A 17,575-nucleotide genomic window follows, 5' to 3' on the forward strand; every position below is an offset into this window, starting at 1 on the left:
TTTTTCAGCGCACATCCAATGTTTTTCTCGCGCACGGACTTCCATGAATCGATGTGCCCTGGTTTCCCTGCGATTTTCGCACTTGCACTGCGATTTTCACACTTTTACTGCGAATCGCACGTTTTGGCACCTCTGCGTGGGAATTTTCGCCGCACATTAATTCCATGAATCGACCCCTAAGTATCTTTTCTTTTCATGTGATGTTCTATTTATCAGGAGAGGTAAAAGAATGGGCTGGCTCCCCTGATCTATTTGAGACTATGTTAGAGCCATTCTTCACATACTTATTGGCACCGCTGCATTCAACTGAACAGAGTTAGGTTTACTTGACCAAGTTCTTTCTTGAGATTTTTTTCAAGCAGCAATGAGAGTTTTATTTGAAGTTAAGGTTGGGAGTTAAGTGATGTTGCCAGACGCCGTGTTTATGTGCTGGTTAATTAATTGAGTTTGATGGGTGGCCTCATGCATTGAATTTGATGGCCAGATTTTTTGTAAAATAGAATGTTCAGTACATTTTGGGCTCTTGTGGCGTGAGCATGCTTGTTTATGTTGAGGCCCATGTATTGTATTGTACAGGGCAGTTACTCAACGCAGCTCTCACTTCCACTTGTGAAGTAGTCCTTGATGAGTTATAGATTACTGTAGCAAGGCAGTTTAAATGTGGGCCTTAAGATCTCATACAAAAGGTTCTTAACTCCTTTCAGGGAGGTTTGGATGATTTTCACACCATGTTAGTGCAATGGTATTCACATGTCATGTGCATTCTAGAAGAATGTGATTGGTGGTTAAAACTGTAATGTATGGGCGTTCTTGTGCTCACCTTAGTCCTTGGTGCAATGTAGACATAATGGATGTTGGTATGCCCGTGTATGTGAATGTTCACATGGTCATAGTTTAAGTGTTAAATGCTACATTTGAGCACTTGGAGGCTTTGGTTCTCATCCAGGTGGTTGGGTGAGTTGGCTGTGGGGTGGTGAATTGGGTGTACTTGAGTGGGTAGCCATTTCGTTGTCTGTGTAGTCCTTGAATGTGGGTGTTGTGTGCATCTGGGAGTGGAGGTCAGGTGTCTGTGATCCACTTTGTTATCTTGCTGAGATAGTCACACTGAAGAACCAATTGTTAGTAGTCAGTTATACCTGTAGTGGCAAAAGGGGTAAGAGGTTCCCTAGTTGGTGGGAGGTGGCAGCTCTTGACGAGTCGTAGGTATCTGTGCGCAGCCTGCTGGAGCAATTTCGAATCCCGGCAGAGACAACTCAGCCTTTCATCCTTCCGTGGTCGATAAATTGAGTACCACTCTGTGGGATAATAATGTCTTCTGTTATTTTCAGCGCTCTGAGACCTATGGGTGTGTAGCTCTACATAAGAAATACATAATCATCATCATTATTATTATTTATGTATTGATATTTGTTTGTTGTTTGGCTAGAGTGACGGTGTGTGTGGAGAATGGTGCTGCCCCGGACACAAAAGCACTCTGACCTGGGGCTAACTTGAGAATGGCTCAACCAACTACAGGCAGATGGAAGCAGGTAATGTGGGAGTTAAGAAAGAGATTTAGAGAGATATTGCAGGTGAAGAGAAAGCAGTAAGAAAGACTGCATGTTGCTCATCGAAGCAGAGCCCTAAGACACTACTTGCGGCTGTAGGCTAGGTCTTGACAAGGGCAATAGAATATTAATGGATAAAGTAACTGTTTACAAGCCTTTTGTGTGATACAGCCCAAAACTAGGCTTGGGCAACAGACCTAGAGGGAGGTGAAGCACTATCAGAGCCTATAGTGGGCTCAAACCTATGTGCAAGGCAGGGGACCTGCGAAAGCAGAGCAGACAAGGGACTGTAATGTTCTCAAGCCCAGGAGGGAGATCCCTGGCTGCTGGGTAAGAATAGCTTAATTCTGAAAAGCACCCAAGTGTGGTGTTGTCAGGAGGAGGAAGAAATTCATGCAGGTGATTATTTTGTCTACCACTTTAGGCAACAGAGAATCACAAGTACTTTCTGGTAGTTGTATACGGTGACTACGCCCCTGAAGCCTAAGAAGACCCATGGTCAGCAAGTGTTATAATATCAAAGCCAAGTAGCTAACCAAGCTGAAAATCTGAGCCAAAAAGCTAACCAAGGAGAGTATCTGAGTCCAGAGGCAACCAAGGATAAGTCAGAAATCTTGATTAGGCCCTATACATTCCCGGTCGCTGTACTGTACCTGGCAGTAGCCAGCAGTGGGCTATATCCCTGGGCCTGTTTCTCCTTTTGGAAACTAGACAGTGGAACATGGGCTGGATCACAAGGTCCTCTTAGAGTATAACCTCATACTAGTTTTGTTGCAACGTGCATTCGTACACAATTAGATAACCGTTACTTCCCTTTTGTGCTCTATTACATAGGAGTTCATCCAACTCAAACCTCCTAAGCCCATTAGGGTCAGGAATAACCCAAACGACGCCCATCTGAGATCTTTCTACAGCAAACCAGGTATGTTCCAACGACCGTATGGATGTGTACCCACATTACTGTTTTGTTCTTTACCCTCCAAGTCACTGCTTCACAACTCAGCCAAAGGGGACATTGAATTCTAAATACTTACCTGTATGTCCCATAGGCATTCATTCAATCTTTCCTGAAGTGTATAAAATAAAGCTGTTGAACATCACTCTAAGGGCCGAGTGTTCTGTTGTTCCCCACTGCTGTCAAACCCCTAAGGTTTTTTCACAAGGTATTCAAGTTTAATGCAGGTGGCTAATGAAAAAAAATGAACAGATGGGAAATGGCTTGAATCTGAACCTCTCCAGCATCAAACAATTAAGAGCAGATGAAGGTAAATCTCCTTAAAAAAATGAAAACAAAATATTTTTACACTTTTGTGGTGCATCGAGAGCTATATAAAAATAAAATCCTGGGAGCTGCAGGAAATGTAACACACAGCTATTTTAGTCTTGACTGTCTGTGAAATACTAGAAAGTAGGTGTGTGCATAGGAACATATGGGAGGGCAGTGGCTATATATAGTGTAGAACAACATACGTGCATGTTGCTGACCATGCTGACTAACCACGTGTTCAGGAGCTTTGAGAAGCAGATTCCAACTCAAACAGTATGGGAAGCAGGGTTTCCCAAACAGGGTTGTGCATATGTCACAACTTGAGATAAAAACCATTCCTAGAGAGACCTGTAGAAAGATTTTATAAAACAAATACAATTTACCAGTCGAAAATAATATCGGAGCTATTGCATCTACTGAATATACTTGACAGCACATTCCCAGAGGCCACTCTAGTTCTGTGTGAGTGAGTGATTGAGTGTGTGCGCGTGTGTGCGTGTGCATGCACGTGCGTTGTCACGAAGCAGACCTGGATGAAGTATAAGCCAGACACAAACATATTTCCAATACAACTTTATTCAGGTATTAACACAGGAAGGAAAGCAACCCAATCACTTGGAGTTTGAATTAAGCAACCTTAACCTTGGTTAGGCCAGCTCTTCGCCCAAAACCAGGTCAGAACACATTCCCAGGGTTGTCTCATTGGTGGATGACAATGGTAGTGTCTCATCCACAAAAGCAAATGGCCAAAGGAAAAATACAAGGTCGCAAAATCCTTGCAAAGTCAAGGTCACTATGCTTGAAAAACTAGAATCTAAAAAGAAAGTGACTCGCAGTCCCGGGCTCTACAGTGTTTCATGCACTTCTTTTTTGATCTACCTGCTTTCTTGGGTGGGTCTTTTTCTACTTGCGTACGGGGGAGACCCCTTTGTGCCCAGTAATCTGTCTATGTCAAGATGGCTGGAGGGTCCCTTTATGCTGGAGGTTGGAAGGAATGGGGGATTCAGAGCCAGTATGGAGAGAAAACATTTTGAGAGGATCCCAATTCCAGCCTTCGCCATTGTTGTTCGGCAGCAGATATGTGTGGAGGAAGTGGGCAGGCTTAGACCACTCTTTATAACTTTTGCAGCAAATAACATGTCCTGGTCAGGCATATAACTACCAGATTGGCTAGGGCAAGCAGGCCAATGACAGAAAGAAAGACGATATAAAAAGAGGGAAAGGAAACAGGTAGTGTGGGTTTGGTCACAGGAGGTGGTTGATAGAGACCAGCAGGAGGAAGGTGTTTGGGGAAGGTGAGGTATTGGCTTAGTGACTGCAAGAACCTGGGCTTAGTGCACTTAACAAATGCATGAATAAATAAGGGCACTGTGGTGTAGTTGTGCGTGATTGTGGGCGAGTGAATAGATAGTGTTGGGTATGGAGTGTTAGTGAAGTGAATATTACTTAGTGAAAGGAGGTTGTGTGTGCAAAGTTTTGGAGGGTGGATAAGTAGTGTAGAGGCAGGAGTAGTAGTATGACAGAGGAGGAAGTAGTAGTAGTGTGGAGAAGAGTGTAGTAGTGTGGAGGTGGGAGTTGTACTAGAGTTGAAGAGGGAGTGGTGGTAGAGTGGAAATGGGAGCATTGGAGTGGAGGAAGGTGAAGTAGGGAGTATTAACATCAACGGGCCGAGGCGAGGACTAGACTGTGTGATACATTAGAGGGACAGGAGAGAGTACAGATAGTGAAGGCGGGAGGAGGGGAAATTAATTGTAGAGAGGGAAAAGGAGAAGAAAGAGGAACGAGTGAGTATGACTGAAAAGCCTGAACATAAACAGTTAAGTGCAAGGCATTAGTCCCATTACCATTGGGGGCGTGGCTACGAGAGCCATGTAGGAGGACGCGTTCTGGAGGAGCTCCCGAGATCCTACAACGATCCGGGCAAATATGTGCGGTACGACGGACCACTGACCACCGACGATACACATGCTGGTGTGTGAAGGTGTTGGCCACGCACTGTGAACCTCTGGAGGGCACAGGATTAACGGCGACGGAGATCGGTGACGACGAGTTAAAAGACGCCGGGAACAAAGGGCGACTCAAGAAGGCCGACCAGGACCCAGGACAGGAATAGAAGCGAGCTGCATAGTGGCCCAGCTGTGAAGGTGCACTGTACGCACACTTGCTACTTGAGCAGCCGGTTGATTCCCTGAGTCATGTCGAGCAGGCCAGTGCGACCGAAGGTGAAACAGCCCACCTTAGACGACTTCACTAGGACGTCCTCGAGCCAGGACACTACCAAAAGTAAGGATGCGCTGGCTGCGAGTGGCGTGACGTCTTCGTGCACCAACCAAGAAATCCTGGCGGCGATTGCGGATCTGAGGGCGGCCTGGGAATCAAAGCTGGAACTGGCCGTCACTGAACTAAAAATGGCGCTGGACCGCAAGGTTGGAGAGGTCCAAGAGGATGTTAATTTGCTACGACAGGATGTCAGGGCCCTGGCGGAGCGCACGGAGTCCCTCGAAAAAGAAGTTGGCCCGAATACTGCAGATTGCACCACCCATAAGGCCGATTTGCACGCCCTGACACAAAGGGTGGGCAACCTTGAGGGCAGAGCGGAGGAGGCAGAGGGACGAGCCCGTCGCAACAACATCCGCATCGTGGGCCTACCGGAGGGGATGGAGGGCCGTGACTCTACGGATTTCATCGAATCCATGTTCTTACAAGAGATACCTGGAGGGGCCTTATCTCAAGGATTTTCAGTAGAAAGAGCACACAGAGCCCTAACGAGGAGGCCGCCTCCGGGGAACCCGCCTAGGCCTATGATCGCCAAAATCCTCAACTACCGCGACCGGGAGAGGGTACTGGAATACTTCCGTAAAGGAGGGACGATCGCGAGAGGAGCGGCAAACATCACGGCTTATCCAGATTATACCTTGACTGTACAGCGTAGTCGCATGAATTTTGGGTCTGTAAAGCGGAGGCTGAGAGAAGCGGGACACAAATACATGTTACTTTATCCTGCAAGATTGAAGGTCATTCATGCACATAAAACTTTGTTTTTTGAGACCCCGGAGGATGCCATGGGATGGCTCGATGCGCTAGGATGCCCCCAGGAATCAGAAGTTCGGCTCGGAAAGGGCTCGGAAGAGATACGGGAAGCGTAAAATGGCGTTGCAAGATGGCATGGTTCGTGGGACTTGAATATAGTCGGTGTGACACCTTCGGTAAAGAAGGTCAGATGATTGCACTATTTGTCAAAGACACTGTGATTAATGTTTATTTGACCAGGAGCCTTACAGGGCGATACTCTTTACCCCACAATAGTTTTAGTTGGGTGGCCACTAGGGTGACCTCACCCTACTGGGCTCCGTGCACCGACCGGTGCTTGCGGAGCTAGATGTGGGGGTGCCTGAGCTCTGAGGCTGGAGCTGGGCAGCAGTTGGGGTGTGTGATGTTGGGGAAGGTAAGGGGGGGGAGGGGAGGGAAGCAGGGGTTTTGTTGTGTGTATAGTTAAAGGGAGTTTGAGCTTATATGAGGAGCTACTGGGCCGAGACGCCATCTGTGTCACGTGGGCGGTTGGGAATCGCTATATGGGAGGCGGGGAGAAACGTACTTGCCATGGGAGACCTTAAGATTGTCACCTGGAATGTCAGGGGACTTAATAGTTATTTAAAAAGGAACAAAGTCATGTTGTACCTCAAAAGACAGAGGATTGACATTGCACTACTGCAAGAAACACACCTGACCCGGCACAAGCTGGAACTGGTGGGGAAAAAGTGGAGTGGCACGGTGGTGGGCTCCCCGTACTCTGCCTATGCCAGGGGAGTGCTAATCTGGGTAGCACCGCACGTTCCGCTCAGAGTTACACGGGAGGAGGTGGATACGGAGGGCAGGCTGGTAAGCTCAGAGCCCTGGTAGAGAACAGAGAGGTTTGCATTATTAACACATATGCTCCCAACCAGAATGCTGCTGCATACTTTAGAACCCTATGCACTCGTCTGGGCACATGTGTGGGGGGAGCGATTATTTGGGGAGGGGACTTTAACTGTGTTCTCGACCCAAGGGCGGACAGGTCCGACAGTAAGATTGATCGGCCCACCCCGGGGGCCAGAGCATTACAGACATTGCTGGGCGACTTTGGGCTGGTGGATGTTTGGAGACTGAAATACCCTGATATCTCGCAGTATTCTCACTACTCTGCCCCACAGCACCTACACACGAGATTGGATTACTTCTTTGCCACGTCAGAGGTGGCGATGGCGACCACTCAAATTGAATATAGAGCGAGGGTCCTGTCGGACCACTCGCCCTTAGTGTTGACCTGGCAGTATGGCCGCCCTCGTGCGCGGATACCTACATGGCGCCTCCGTGCGGAGGCGCTTAGGGACTCAGTCTTCAGGGAGGATATCAGGGAAGCGATTCAGCGGTACTTTAGGTTAATACGGGCAGTGTAGATTCGGCTGGCACACTTTGGGAGGCATTCAAGGTTGTGCTGCGAGGGGACGCCATTTCCAAGTCAAGGGGCCTGCAAGGTGGGGTTCTGATAGAGCTAGAGAAGGCGGAGAGACAACTGGAGCGCGAATGCAGCAAGGCAGGAGGGGACGCAGATTTAGTACTTGAGCTGCAGCAGCGGTGTTCGGAGCTTTGGGAGAGGCTCTGTAACCTTAACTACAGAAAATATGTTGAGAGGCAGCATGCGGGTGGAGACAAAACTGGCCGCCTACTGGCATGGCTATATAAGAGAGAAACCCCTAGGCCCCCGATCAGGATGATAGTTAGAGAGGACGGGGAGGAGGTAGACACCCAAGAAGGAGTTAATGCAGCCTTCTTTGATTATTATAGAGCACTGTATGAGGACAAAGGGGGAGGAAATCAGGCAGAGATCAGAAACACATTGGAAGACATAGAACTGCCCAGGATTAGTGATGAAGAGAGGGAGGAGCTGGACACACCTATTACACTGGAGGAACTGGAGGAGGTAGTGAAACGATTGCCCACCTGCAAGACCCCGGGCACAGACGGACTCCCGAGTGAGTTTTATAAAGTGTATAGGGCAGAGATACTCCCTCCGATGCTAGAGATGTTCAACGAATCTTTCGAGAAGGGTCGGTTACCGGAAATTCTCAGAGAAGCGCTGATAGTGCCGCTCCCCAAGCCTAACAAACCGAGACAAAGTTGTGGATCGTATAGGCAGCTGTCGATGCTGAACCAGGACAGCAAGATCCTGACGGCGGTCCTGGCCAATAGGCTACGAAGGGTCATCAGTAAACTGATACACCCGGATCAGACAGGCTATGTCCCCAATAGAAACATAACCCATAATCACAGGCGACTCCCCCGGGTGATTGAAGAGGGGAACAGAAGTGATGAAGAGATGGTGGTAGTGTCCCTAGATGCAGTTAAGGCATTTGATTCAGTGAGGTGGCCGTGGTTGCTGGCGGCCTTGGAGGGGTACGGGTTTGGGCCTGGCTACGTGGGGTGGGCGAAACTGCTGTACAGCGAGCCACTGGCCAGGGTGCGCACGGGATCAGTGATATCCAAAAGGTGGCGACTCAGTAGAGGCACCAGACAGGGATGCCCCTGGTCTCCGATGTTGTACATACTGGCCCTAGAGCCCCTAGCGGTGTACCTCAGACAACAATATGACTTGGTTGGCATCGAGGTGGGAGGAGAGAACCATTTGATATCCCTATATGCTGATGATCTGTTATTGTACCTGAAGTATCCGGAGGAAAACCTCTAGTACATCTTAGAGGTCATGGAAAAGTATGCGGAGCTGTCCGGCATAGCAGTTAACCCCGGTAAATCGAGTATGTTTCCACTGGGAAGCTTCGCAGGAGTCCCTCTGGAACGATTGCCGGTGTTGCCCGTGCCCTGGGCAACTGAGTCCTTCCGCTACCTCGGAATTGATGTATATCATACTGTGAAGGAAGAACACTTGCACAATACCGAGGCGGCTGTGAAGAAAATCCCGATACTATGCAGTTTTGGGAGAAGCTGCCGTTGGCAATGATGGGCCGGGGGGCGATGCTCAAAATGGTGGTCCTGCCTAGGCTTTTGCACTTTTTCAGTAACATACCATACCTGATACCCAGGAAGTTCTTTGTCAAACTTGACAGTGTATGCAGGGACTTCCTGTGGCACGGCATCCGCAACAGGGTGGCCCTGTGGAAACTGCAAAATTTCTACGATAGGGGAGGCATCAAGCTGCCGAACTTTGAGGCCTATTATGTGGCCAGCCAGTTGCAATACGTGACTAAATGGCTCTCTGATGAGGAAACTCCTGAGTCTAGGCTGGTTGGGCGGGACTGCGCCCCGTTTTACCTAAAAGAGATTGTCTGGGTCCCTAGATCGGACTTGTATGGACGCCCAAGTATGTTGCTGCTGGGGTGGAGAATTTGGCGCATAGCGTGCCAGTTGATAGAGAGCCCGTGCCCGTGTTCCCCACAGGTGCCACTGGTCGCCTTAACTATGGGGGACAGCCAGCTTAGGAAAATTATCAGGACATACTGGGAATCGGTTGGGCTGGCCACATTGGGAGACATATGGCAGGATGGGGCCATTAGGGAATTCAAAGACCTGGGAGAAGAAACAGGGCTGCACGGGGGCCAATATGTTACGTACCTAAGGTTGGTACAGATCATCCGTAAGACTTGGCCGGAGACGGTGCTGGCGGAAGATCCGGACGCACTGATCGGAACGATATATGATATATCAGAAGGCGGACATGAGATCTCTAGATTATATGAGGTGATGATGACCCGGGTGGGGAAGGACTTGATGGATTTGAGGCTGGACTGGGAAGCGGAAGTGGGGGCGCAGTTGACTGATGGGATGTGGCAACGGGCCATGGGATACCATAAGAAAGTGTCCAGGAATGCTAGATTGCAGCAAATACAGCTATACGTTACTCATAGAGCATATATGACCCCGAAGAAAATAGCCAGGTTTGCGAACGCAGGTAGACAAGCATGCCCAAAATGCGATGAAGAAGATGCAGACATGACACATATGTTCTGGTCCTGCCCAGTGATTGAAGGCTTTTGGGGGGAAGTGGCACAGAAATTAGCAGATAAGGGGGTCCTGCTACGCATTGACACGGCCTGGGCCTGCCTCCTGGGAGGGTTCCCCAGACCACGGAACACCAAACATCTCGGGAAACTGAGAGACCTGGCGTATGTACTTGCTAAGAGGAGGATAGCCATGAGTTGGAAGCAACGCCATGGGCCAAGAATAGAGATATGGTGGCGGGACCTGCAGAAGTGGGCCGAAGCTGAAACAGTGGTATGGCAGAAATCGTGTAGCAATTGCGGGGAAGAAGATGTGGGCAACCTAGCGGCTTGGAGGATGTTAATTACGGGACTGTTTGGCACGGAAATGGACCCTGCTGCTCCTGAGGGAGGCGACGCCCGGCCACACCAAGTGTACACAGAACTGTAAGGTTGATAGGCTCTTGGGGGGGGGGGTTTGAAGTGCAGTAACACAGGATTAATTGATGTTTACGGTTGTATTGTATAATGCTGCAAGTTTGGTTTGTATTGTTTTATTTTGAAAATAAAAAAGAATTAAAAAAAAAAAAATTAGTCCCATTACCATTTACAGCACTAATATTTAGAGAGAGTAGGGACAGCAAATAAGTCTCTGAGGGTGTTTAGATGGTGTGGCGAGTCAGAAACAGGAGACGGACAAGACATTGCTACAACTTAGACATTTTATTAAAGGAAAGAATACCTCAGGTATCCCTGCAACTTTGATGAATGGATTTCCCTAAGCTTTAAAAAAGAAGAAAAAACCGGGTGGTCGTCAGGATCTCTTATAAAAACTCTCTCCAAACCTAATCTACCCTAGTATCTGACCCCACCACCAGTAATGAAGGAAACATAAACTTAGCCTAGGAAAGCATTACTTCCCTGTTTTCTTGGCTTGTGGTGGCTGGTTCCTGACCCCCATCTAATTGTATCTTTCCTTGTAAGTTCAAAGAGTTTGTTCCTCAATTGGAGTAACTGGTCCTGTAAACCAGCTACTTGCTTAGTACAACAGGCTCTGGGCGTATGTGTTTCTTTTTCATCCATCCAGGGTGTTTCAGTCTCTCCTGGTTTACTGTATCTCTCAGCCCTACGCGGGCCTTCTGGCACTTCAGCCTGTCTCTGTTTGGCACTGTTCTCACCCCTCTGGTGGTAACTGGTTTATAAGCCCTCCGTGGGCTATCCAACCTCTCAGACCGTCCAGGTTTTGTGTTGCTTTCCCCCTATCTTGTCGCTCATCCCGTCAAGGGCTATACAGCCTCTCATGCTGTTTGGGTTTCGTATGTCACTCACGCCCTCGTGGGGTATCCTGGGGCTCAGCCCGGCGTGGGATATTCGGCCTCTCAGGCCGTCTGGATTTCGGATTTTGTTTACCCCGTCATGCGGTATTTCAGTGCCTCACCTTCCTCCTCTCGTTCTTGCCAGTGGGGCTCATCGGCAGCTTCTCCATTTGCTGCAGAACCGTGGTGTTGACGCCTTCATGTTCGGGTCTTCCGTTCAGTTCCTCCTGTCTGCAACCAACAGGACTTCAGCATTGGGGCTGCTGAACGCAGGAATGTCATGTCTGCATTGGCTTAGTCTTTTGTTTTTTCAGCGATCCTGAGCTTCTCATGCTCTCTGCCTTCCTGGACTCAACAGCGTTCCACGTGTTCTGGGTTTCCCCAGTCCCCCACGCTGTCTGTGTGGCCCTGACTCTAAGCTCAGTCCTCTCCTCTATTCTCCAGCACAGGCTTCCGTTTTGCACCCTGAGGCTGACTCTCTCTATATCCCTCTCTCTCCCTGCATGGGTCTGGGCTCCTGTAGGGTCGGTAAGCGTCACAAGCTCACCTCCCTAGTCCCAAAGGGGGTGGCTCCCCCTTGGGGAGAAGTAATGAATTCCCTGGATTCATCAAAATAGCCACACATAGTTAATCACCTTGAGAGCAAGCCAGTATTCTGGCAGTAGGGGTCAACATTCGGTAGCACTAACTGGGGGTTACAGACTCCTTGGTTAGGGAGGATAGTCAAAACCAGAAGAGAGAGAGAGGAATGGCCCAGGGCCCCAAAAAAATAAAATACCCCTTGAACTCTTGTGGAAACTCACAAGTGATTAGTGTTCCCTCTCTGACACTTTCTGGTGGGACCAGGTCTGGATGGGGAATCCCTAGCTGTAGCTGCATAAGATGTTAGACATGAGCCTCATCTTTCCCAAGGGTCTAGATTCTCAAAAAAAACTGGAAACCACTTCATATTTTCCTCACATGATGAAATCTTGCAAATGCACTGGCGAATGTGCATGTGCTCAAGGGCTGTAAAAGCTCCAGTCATAATTGCAGTGTCACCATCATTAACCACCAGTTGAATACATTTAAAGACACTGGTGAACACGCTTATGTTCAACTAAGTAAAGAGCTCCTGCGACACATCACGGGCCATCGAAACCTGAGTAAACTACTTGATTGCAGGATTTAAAGCACATTGGGGAACACACAGACACATACTAAAAACTTTCTTAGATAGGTACTTTGTGAAAATGTTGTTAAACACAGGATGAAAAGGATGTCACACACAAGATAACAATGTGCTTTGAAAAAGCTTACATAGAACGAAGCACATGTCTGGCTCCACTAATTATATAACACATCGAAAAACACATGTGACAGTCAAAGGTAGATTGTTTCAAATGTATGGACAACAATATATATTCGTGATAGTTGAAAGCGGTCACCATGTTTTTTTTAATCAGCAATTGTTGTAACCAAATATAATCAAAGCAGAAATGCTATGTTAGAATTCCTAAATAAGATAATTTGTTGTTTACAAAATCACAAACAGATGTAGTGATATTCAACATTACCTAATAACTAATTTGCCTTCAGAAAGGCACATGGCGGGGTGCTTGCCTTTGTTCTACGCACCCTGCAGTAGGGCATTACGTATTGAGCAAATTACTGCTGAAAATGGGGAAAATGCAGAAAACGCTATCACAGCCCCATTGAAAGGACTCGCACCACTTCTCTGTCCCAGGGTCCTGTTTCTACTGCCCACCAGACCACTCTCACTTTCCCCCTCAACATATTGCCATGTACTACAATGCCACACAATGTCTTCTATCTAAGCGGTGAGCAATGGGGCCAGGTGTTCCCAAGTTAGTGGACGATGGGCTTGTGGGCAGTATTGGGATGATCCCCATGTCATCCTTCCTGCTGCCTAGCAGGGAACAGTCACATTGCCACCCCCTACCCTCTCGTCTGTTAATGGGAGATGCATAATGGCAGTCTTGCAGATCTGACAGCTTCTGCACACTCTGCGCCCCTAACATGGGTACAGGAATAGCATATAAATCTACTGAGAGGAAAAAGAGGAAACTGAATTAGGAATAGCAAATAAATCTACTGAGAGGAAAAAGAGGAAACTGAATTAGGAGAGAAAATCAACAGGCAGTCAGCCAGGCAGAACAGTCACAAGTCCCCCACTGTGATAGTAAGGAACAGAAAAGTTAAGGGAGTCCATCCCAGGGCAGGGCATGAGAACCAGAGAGAGAACCATCTAAGAGAAGAGACTAGTCAGCCCCAAGTCCCACATCCAAAATGGAAGCCATCTTCAGGGTTCGGCATCACCAGCCAATGCCTAAACCAGATGCCTGAAGTAAGAAACATTCCCAGGGGCAGAGTCCCAGAACCAATCCCCACCCCAGCTAACAAAATCAAGAGCCTTTTCACCAGACAGAGGCTCGGAGGTGGGGCCAAAGCTCTAACAAAATTCCACAAGCAGAGTCCAGTGGCGTGGAAGCTTGGAGAAGGAGGTTGTGGCGGGTGATTGCAACAAGTTAGAGAGCATTACAAGGATTGTCGAGGAGTGCTTAGAGAGGAGGTTGGAGACAAGAGGGGGTGAAGGAGGTGTTTGGATGGAGTAAGGAGAAGATAGGAGAACATCAGTAGGCTGTTGGAGAAAATAAGGAGGAGGTCGGAGAGTATCAGGAGGTAGTTGGAGGAATTATGGAGGAGGTTGAAGATCATCAGAGGAAGTTGGAAAACAGAAGGAAGTAGTAGAAGACTATCAGGAATTGCTTGGACAACGTCAGCAGCAGTTGGAGAACATCAGCGAAAATAAGGAGGAGGTTGTAATACATCAGTGGGAAGTGGAGGTGGGAATCCTGATAAATAAACAGATGGGAAGTCACATGAGGAACAAGCTGGCCCAAAGCAGGTACTAGAGGCGGGAGGAGGAGCAATCTTGTGGCAAGAGGTCAAGGAGGCGGGAGTAGGAAGGTCTTGAAGGGGAGACATAAGGCTCTGAGGTGGGGAACATGCTGAGGCCCATTCACAGACCTTAGGGATGAGAGCACAGCAGAGGGTTGTGGTTCCAGCTAGACCCTGCTGAGAACCCTGCTACTGTACAATAGACTTGTCGAGGAGCCTGAGAAGCACCTTCAGGAGGCCCAGGAAGGAAGTGAACTGACACAGGGTTTGGGAACTCCTAAAACCTGCAACATAAAAATTGGGACGAAATGGGCACTGGAAACCGTAAAACACTGACACTAAAAGAAGAAGGATTCCAGAATACCTATAACGCAGACAGAGATGAGAAGGAAGTAGATTAGGAAAACACTGGGTACAACAGACATTTACTTTGAAATATATATTTAGGTAGATTACAAAAAATGAGCTAGATTCAAAGTTTAATTTGTAATGGCTGTTTTTGATTGTATGATCCTTTGTCAAGATTCTCCCACAAAGCAGTCCTTCCACACGTTTTAACTGAACGAAGACATACTTACTGTTAAGGAGTATATTGCTGGCTCGACACTTTCCAGCTCTCGTTCCGAAGGAGAAAAATGCTGATGCATAGGACACATTTTGTCCCACATGACAGGGGGTTTCAAAACATATCCACATCCACCATTAGCTTCAAACATAGCTGCATTTAGGTGCATGGCGAGATCTGCATACAAAAACAATATAATGAAGACAAAGGAAATAATGTAATTCAGGCTCTTAAACCAAAGAGAATCAAACATGATTACTATGTTTAATGATTGATAATAGCAAGTGCTCAACATTTTAATGACTTGCCTGCTATGCTATCAGTCGAACTACAGTATCTTAAAATAATTGTATAAAGCAATACATGTTTGGGATGATTTCCAAATGTACCTAACTACGCAACCAAATACTCAATGCACGTGAAAAAGAACTTCTTTACAAAAATAAATTGTAACCTCCAAAAGATGCTGTAATAACTAAACAATATGCAAACTACTATATGTTAATTATCACATCTCTTCTCCTGTTTCAAGAGCAGGTGGTGCTAGAACATATGAGAATTTAGAACAGTTTACAAAGTAAGATAGGCAGGAATATGGCACAGCTACAGCTGGCATTGCTAAACATCATTAGTGCATAATCATCTAACCTTGATTCCTCTGAAATATTTCAGTCAAAGAAGTGGCAAGGAGTGAAGAGCCTTAAAAAAGAGAGGAGGGGGGCGTGGCCAAGCAGTGGACCAGCAAGACATGTCCCCTGTGAGCTCCAAGAGAAAGTATCCCCATGGACCGGTTCAATGCCCGAAATAATGATACAGATTGCGTAGATAAGGCTCCCTGACACTAGCGAAAGCTGATCTCCATCCGCCCTCTTAGGTAAAAGCAGAGGTTTAGCGGGTAAAGATGAGGCGCAGACTCAGAGAAAGACGTGGCGGCTCCAACTAAGATGGCAGCTGCGACACGGATGGAACGAAGTATCCGCTTCTTGAAGGCTGTCTGACATGGGCCCTGTTGCCCGCCAGCATCAGTGCTAAACTCTGGAGGCTCGAAGGCACTAGGCAGAAGTCCAGTCCAACCAGTTGCATAGTGTTGAGCGCAAGCAGTGAGGCCACCCTTTTAATGAATTCACCCCTTGTTGCCCCTGCGAACCAGCGGTCACGAGGAGAGGCCCAAGCAACGTCCCGTCAAACAGGTGCGGCTGGGGATCACCCCTCCCCATTCTCAGTTAATGGGCCGCCTGAGCTAAATGTCTGGAAACAGCAACCTGACGCAGAATCCACCTCAGAACTCCTCAGACACTGGCGCTCCGCACAACAGGCCGCTCCCACGGAGCAGGGTTATCCGGCCCTCTTAGGACCGACAACGTCACTACGTGGCCCGGGGAGCGGGCACAGACATAAATATCGCAACGGCCCAACATTGTCACTCCCTTTCTAAATACCTTGAGCACCGGAGGAGAGGCAAGGGGTCAGGGCACCCTTGCAATAAAACACCTCACTAACAGTAATGCCAGCGGCCTGAGCGTGGAGGCAACGTAGAGGGCACACCACCAGCACACCTGTGGAAAGCAGATCCCAAATTCTGGCCCGGGAGTGAATGTGGTGGACTCAGGAGATCAGTGGCGATTAGGCAACGCAATAAGCAGGGGTAGGACACCCACACCCTTGGGAGGCCATCATGAATCAGGGTCTTGCGGGCCCTGTAGAGGAGGGCTTTGAGGTGCCGGAACTGGGACCTTCAACAAGAATCACCAGCACCTATCGGACAGCATTCTCCAACCAAGGACCCCCATTGGAGACACAACCTGGGTAAGGGGTGAGTCCATTACCGCAGAATAGCATGATGACCGAAAACCCGGCAAAGGCAAAACAGTGGGACATAAAGTCCATGCTGTCATCTCAGGGCATTAAGGAGAAACATCAGCAGGCCACCATATCTCAAATTCATGCTGCTGAACCAGAAACAGCACGGGCTACCAACTATTATCTGAAACTCTAACTGGCCAAGCTCAAGCAGGAACGTAAGCAGGAAATTCAGACATCGGGAGACAGACTATCTGTATGCTCAGCCGAAAAGTGCCTGGATGATCACCTGGATGATCTAGAGAATGCACACTGCGAACAAGCACATGACCAGTTGGAGCTCCAACAGAGTCTGCTCAGGGTCGAAGAACAAGTGGAGCAGATCTGGATCAGACAGGAGGACATAGAAAACCACTCACAGCGGAATAACATCTATGTGAGAGGGATCCCTGACATGTCAAAGGCCAAGAATTGGAAGAATATGTGATGGGCTTCTTCCAAGTGCTTTTGGGTATGGGAGAAGGGGAGGAGCTGGTTTTCGGTAGGACGCACAGGGTATACTCCTCTGTCCAGATGTGGAGGAACCTCCTTCCACACATACTAACAAGGGTTCACTTCTTCCAGCAAAAAGAACGAATACTGGCGGCGGACAGAACCAAGGGCTCTATCACTTTCCGTGAGACAGGCCTTCAACCTTTTCAAGATATCGCAGCAACAAAGCTAGCTTGGTGGAGAAAGAGGAACACACTTACATCCTGGTTACGGGAGCACAGGGTGTGATACAGTTGGGGATTCCCCTGTGAACTATTGTTTGAATACCGGAACCAGCGGTATTCGATTTCATCGGAGAGCGAGGCTGAGGAATTCTCAGCCATGGCAGCAGGCAAAACACGCACAACCCTGAATGAAAGGGCAACCCCCTCACGGGTTATGGAAAGAGAAAATCAGGACCAACCCAAGAACCCTGGGAGAGTTCCTAACTCGAAGAAGAGGATCTCATGCCCACAGGGCAATCGCTGAGCAGTCAACACCCAGCAGTGGGAACTCCATGGCACATTCCTCCTTCGGAACAGACATTGTTTGATCCGTCTATGGCGAGACGATAGGAGGAGATGGGTGGGAACTGGATGATCAATGTTGGATCTGTTATAGATGTCAGGTTCCATGATATATATGATATGATATGGCATTTATAATGTGCCTATACA

General features: G+C 48.2%; 1 protein-coding gene across 6 annotated transcripts in view; it reads right to left on the reverse strand.

Annotated features, from left to right (window-relative positions):
• The window catches only part of PLCE1 (phospholipase C epsilon 1), a 3,624,599-nt gene that overhangs the window by 684,345 nt on the left and 2,922,679 nt on the right, over nucleotides 1–17,575 (reverse strand). For all 6 annotated transcript variants that reach the window (XM_069611343.1, XM_069611341.1, XM_069611340.1 and 3 more), the window contains one exon: nucleotides 14,581–14,744. In XM_069611343.1, the coding sequence (XP_069467444.1) occupies nucleotides 14,581–14,744 (164 nt within the window). The remainder of the gene's footprint in view (nucleotides 1–14,580; nucleotides 14,745–17,575) is intronic.

The sequence above is a fragment of the Ambystoma mexicanum genome, chromosome 8 (assembly GCF_040938575.1).
Source record: "Ambystoma mexicanum isolate Mex_15411 chromosome 8, UKY_AmexF1_1, whole genome shotgun sequence".
Classification (NCBI taxonomy): domain Eukaryota; kingdom Metazoa; phylum Chordata; class Amphibia; order Caudata; family Ambystomatidae; genus Ambystoma; species Ambystoma mexicanum.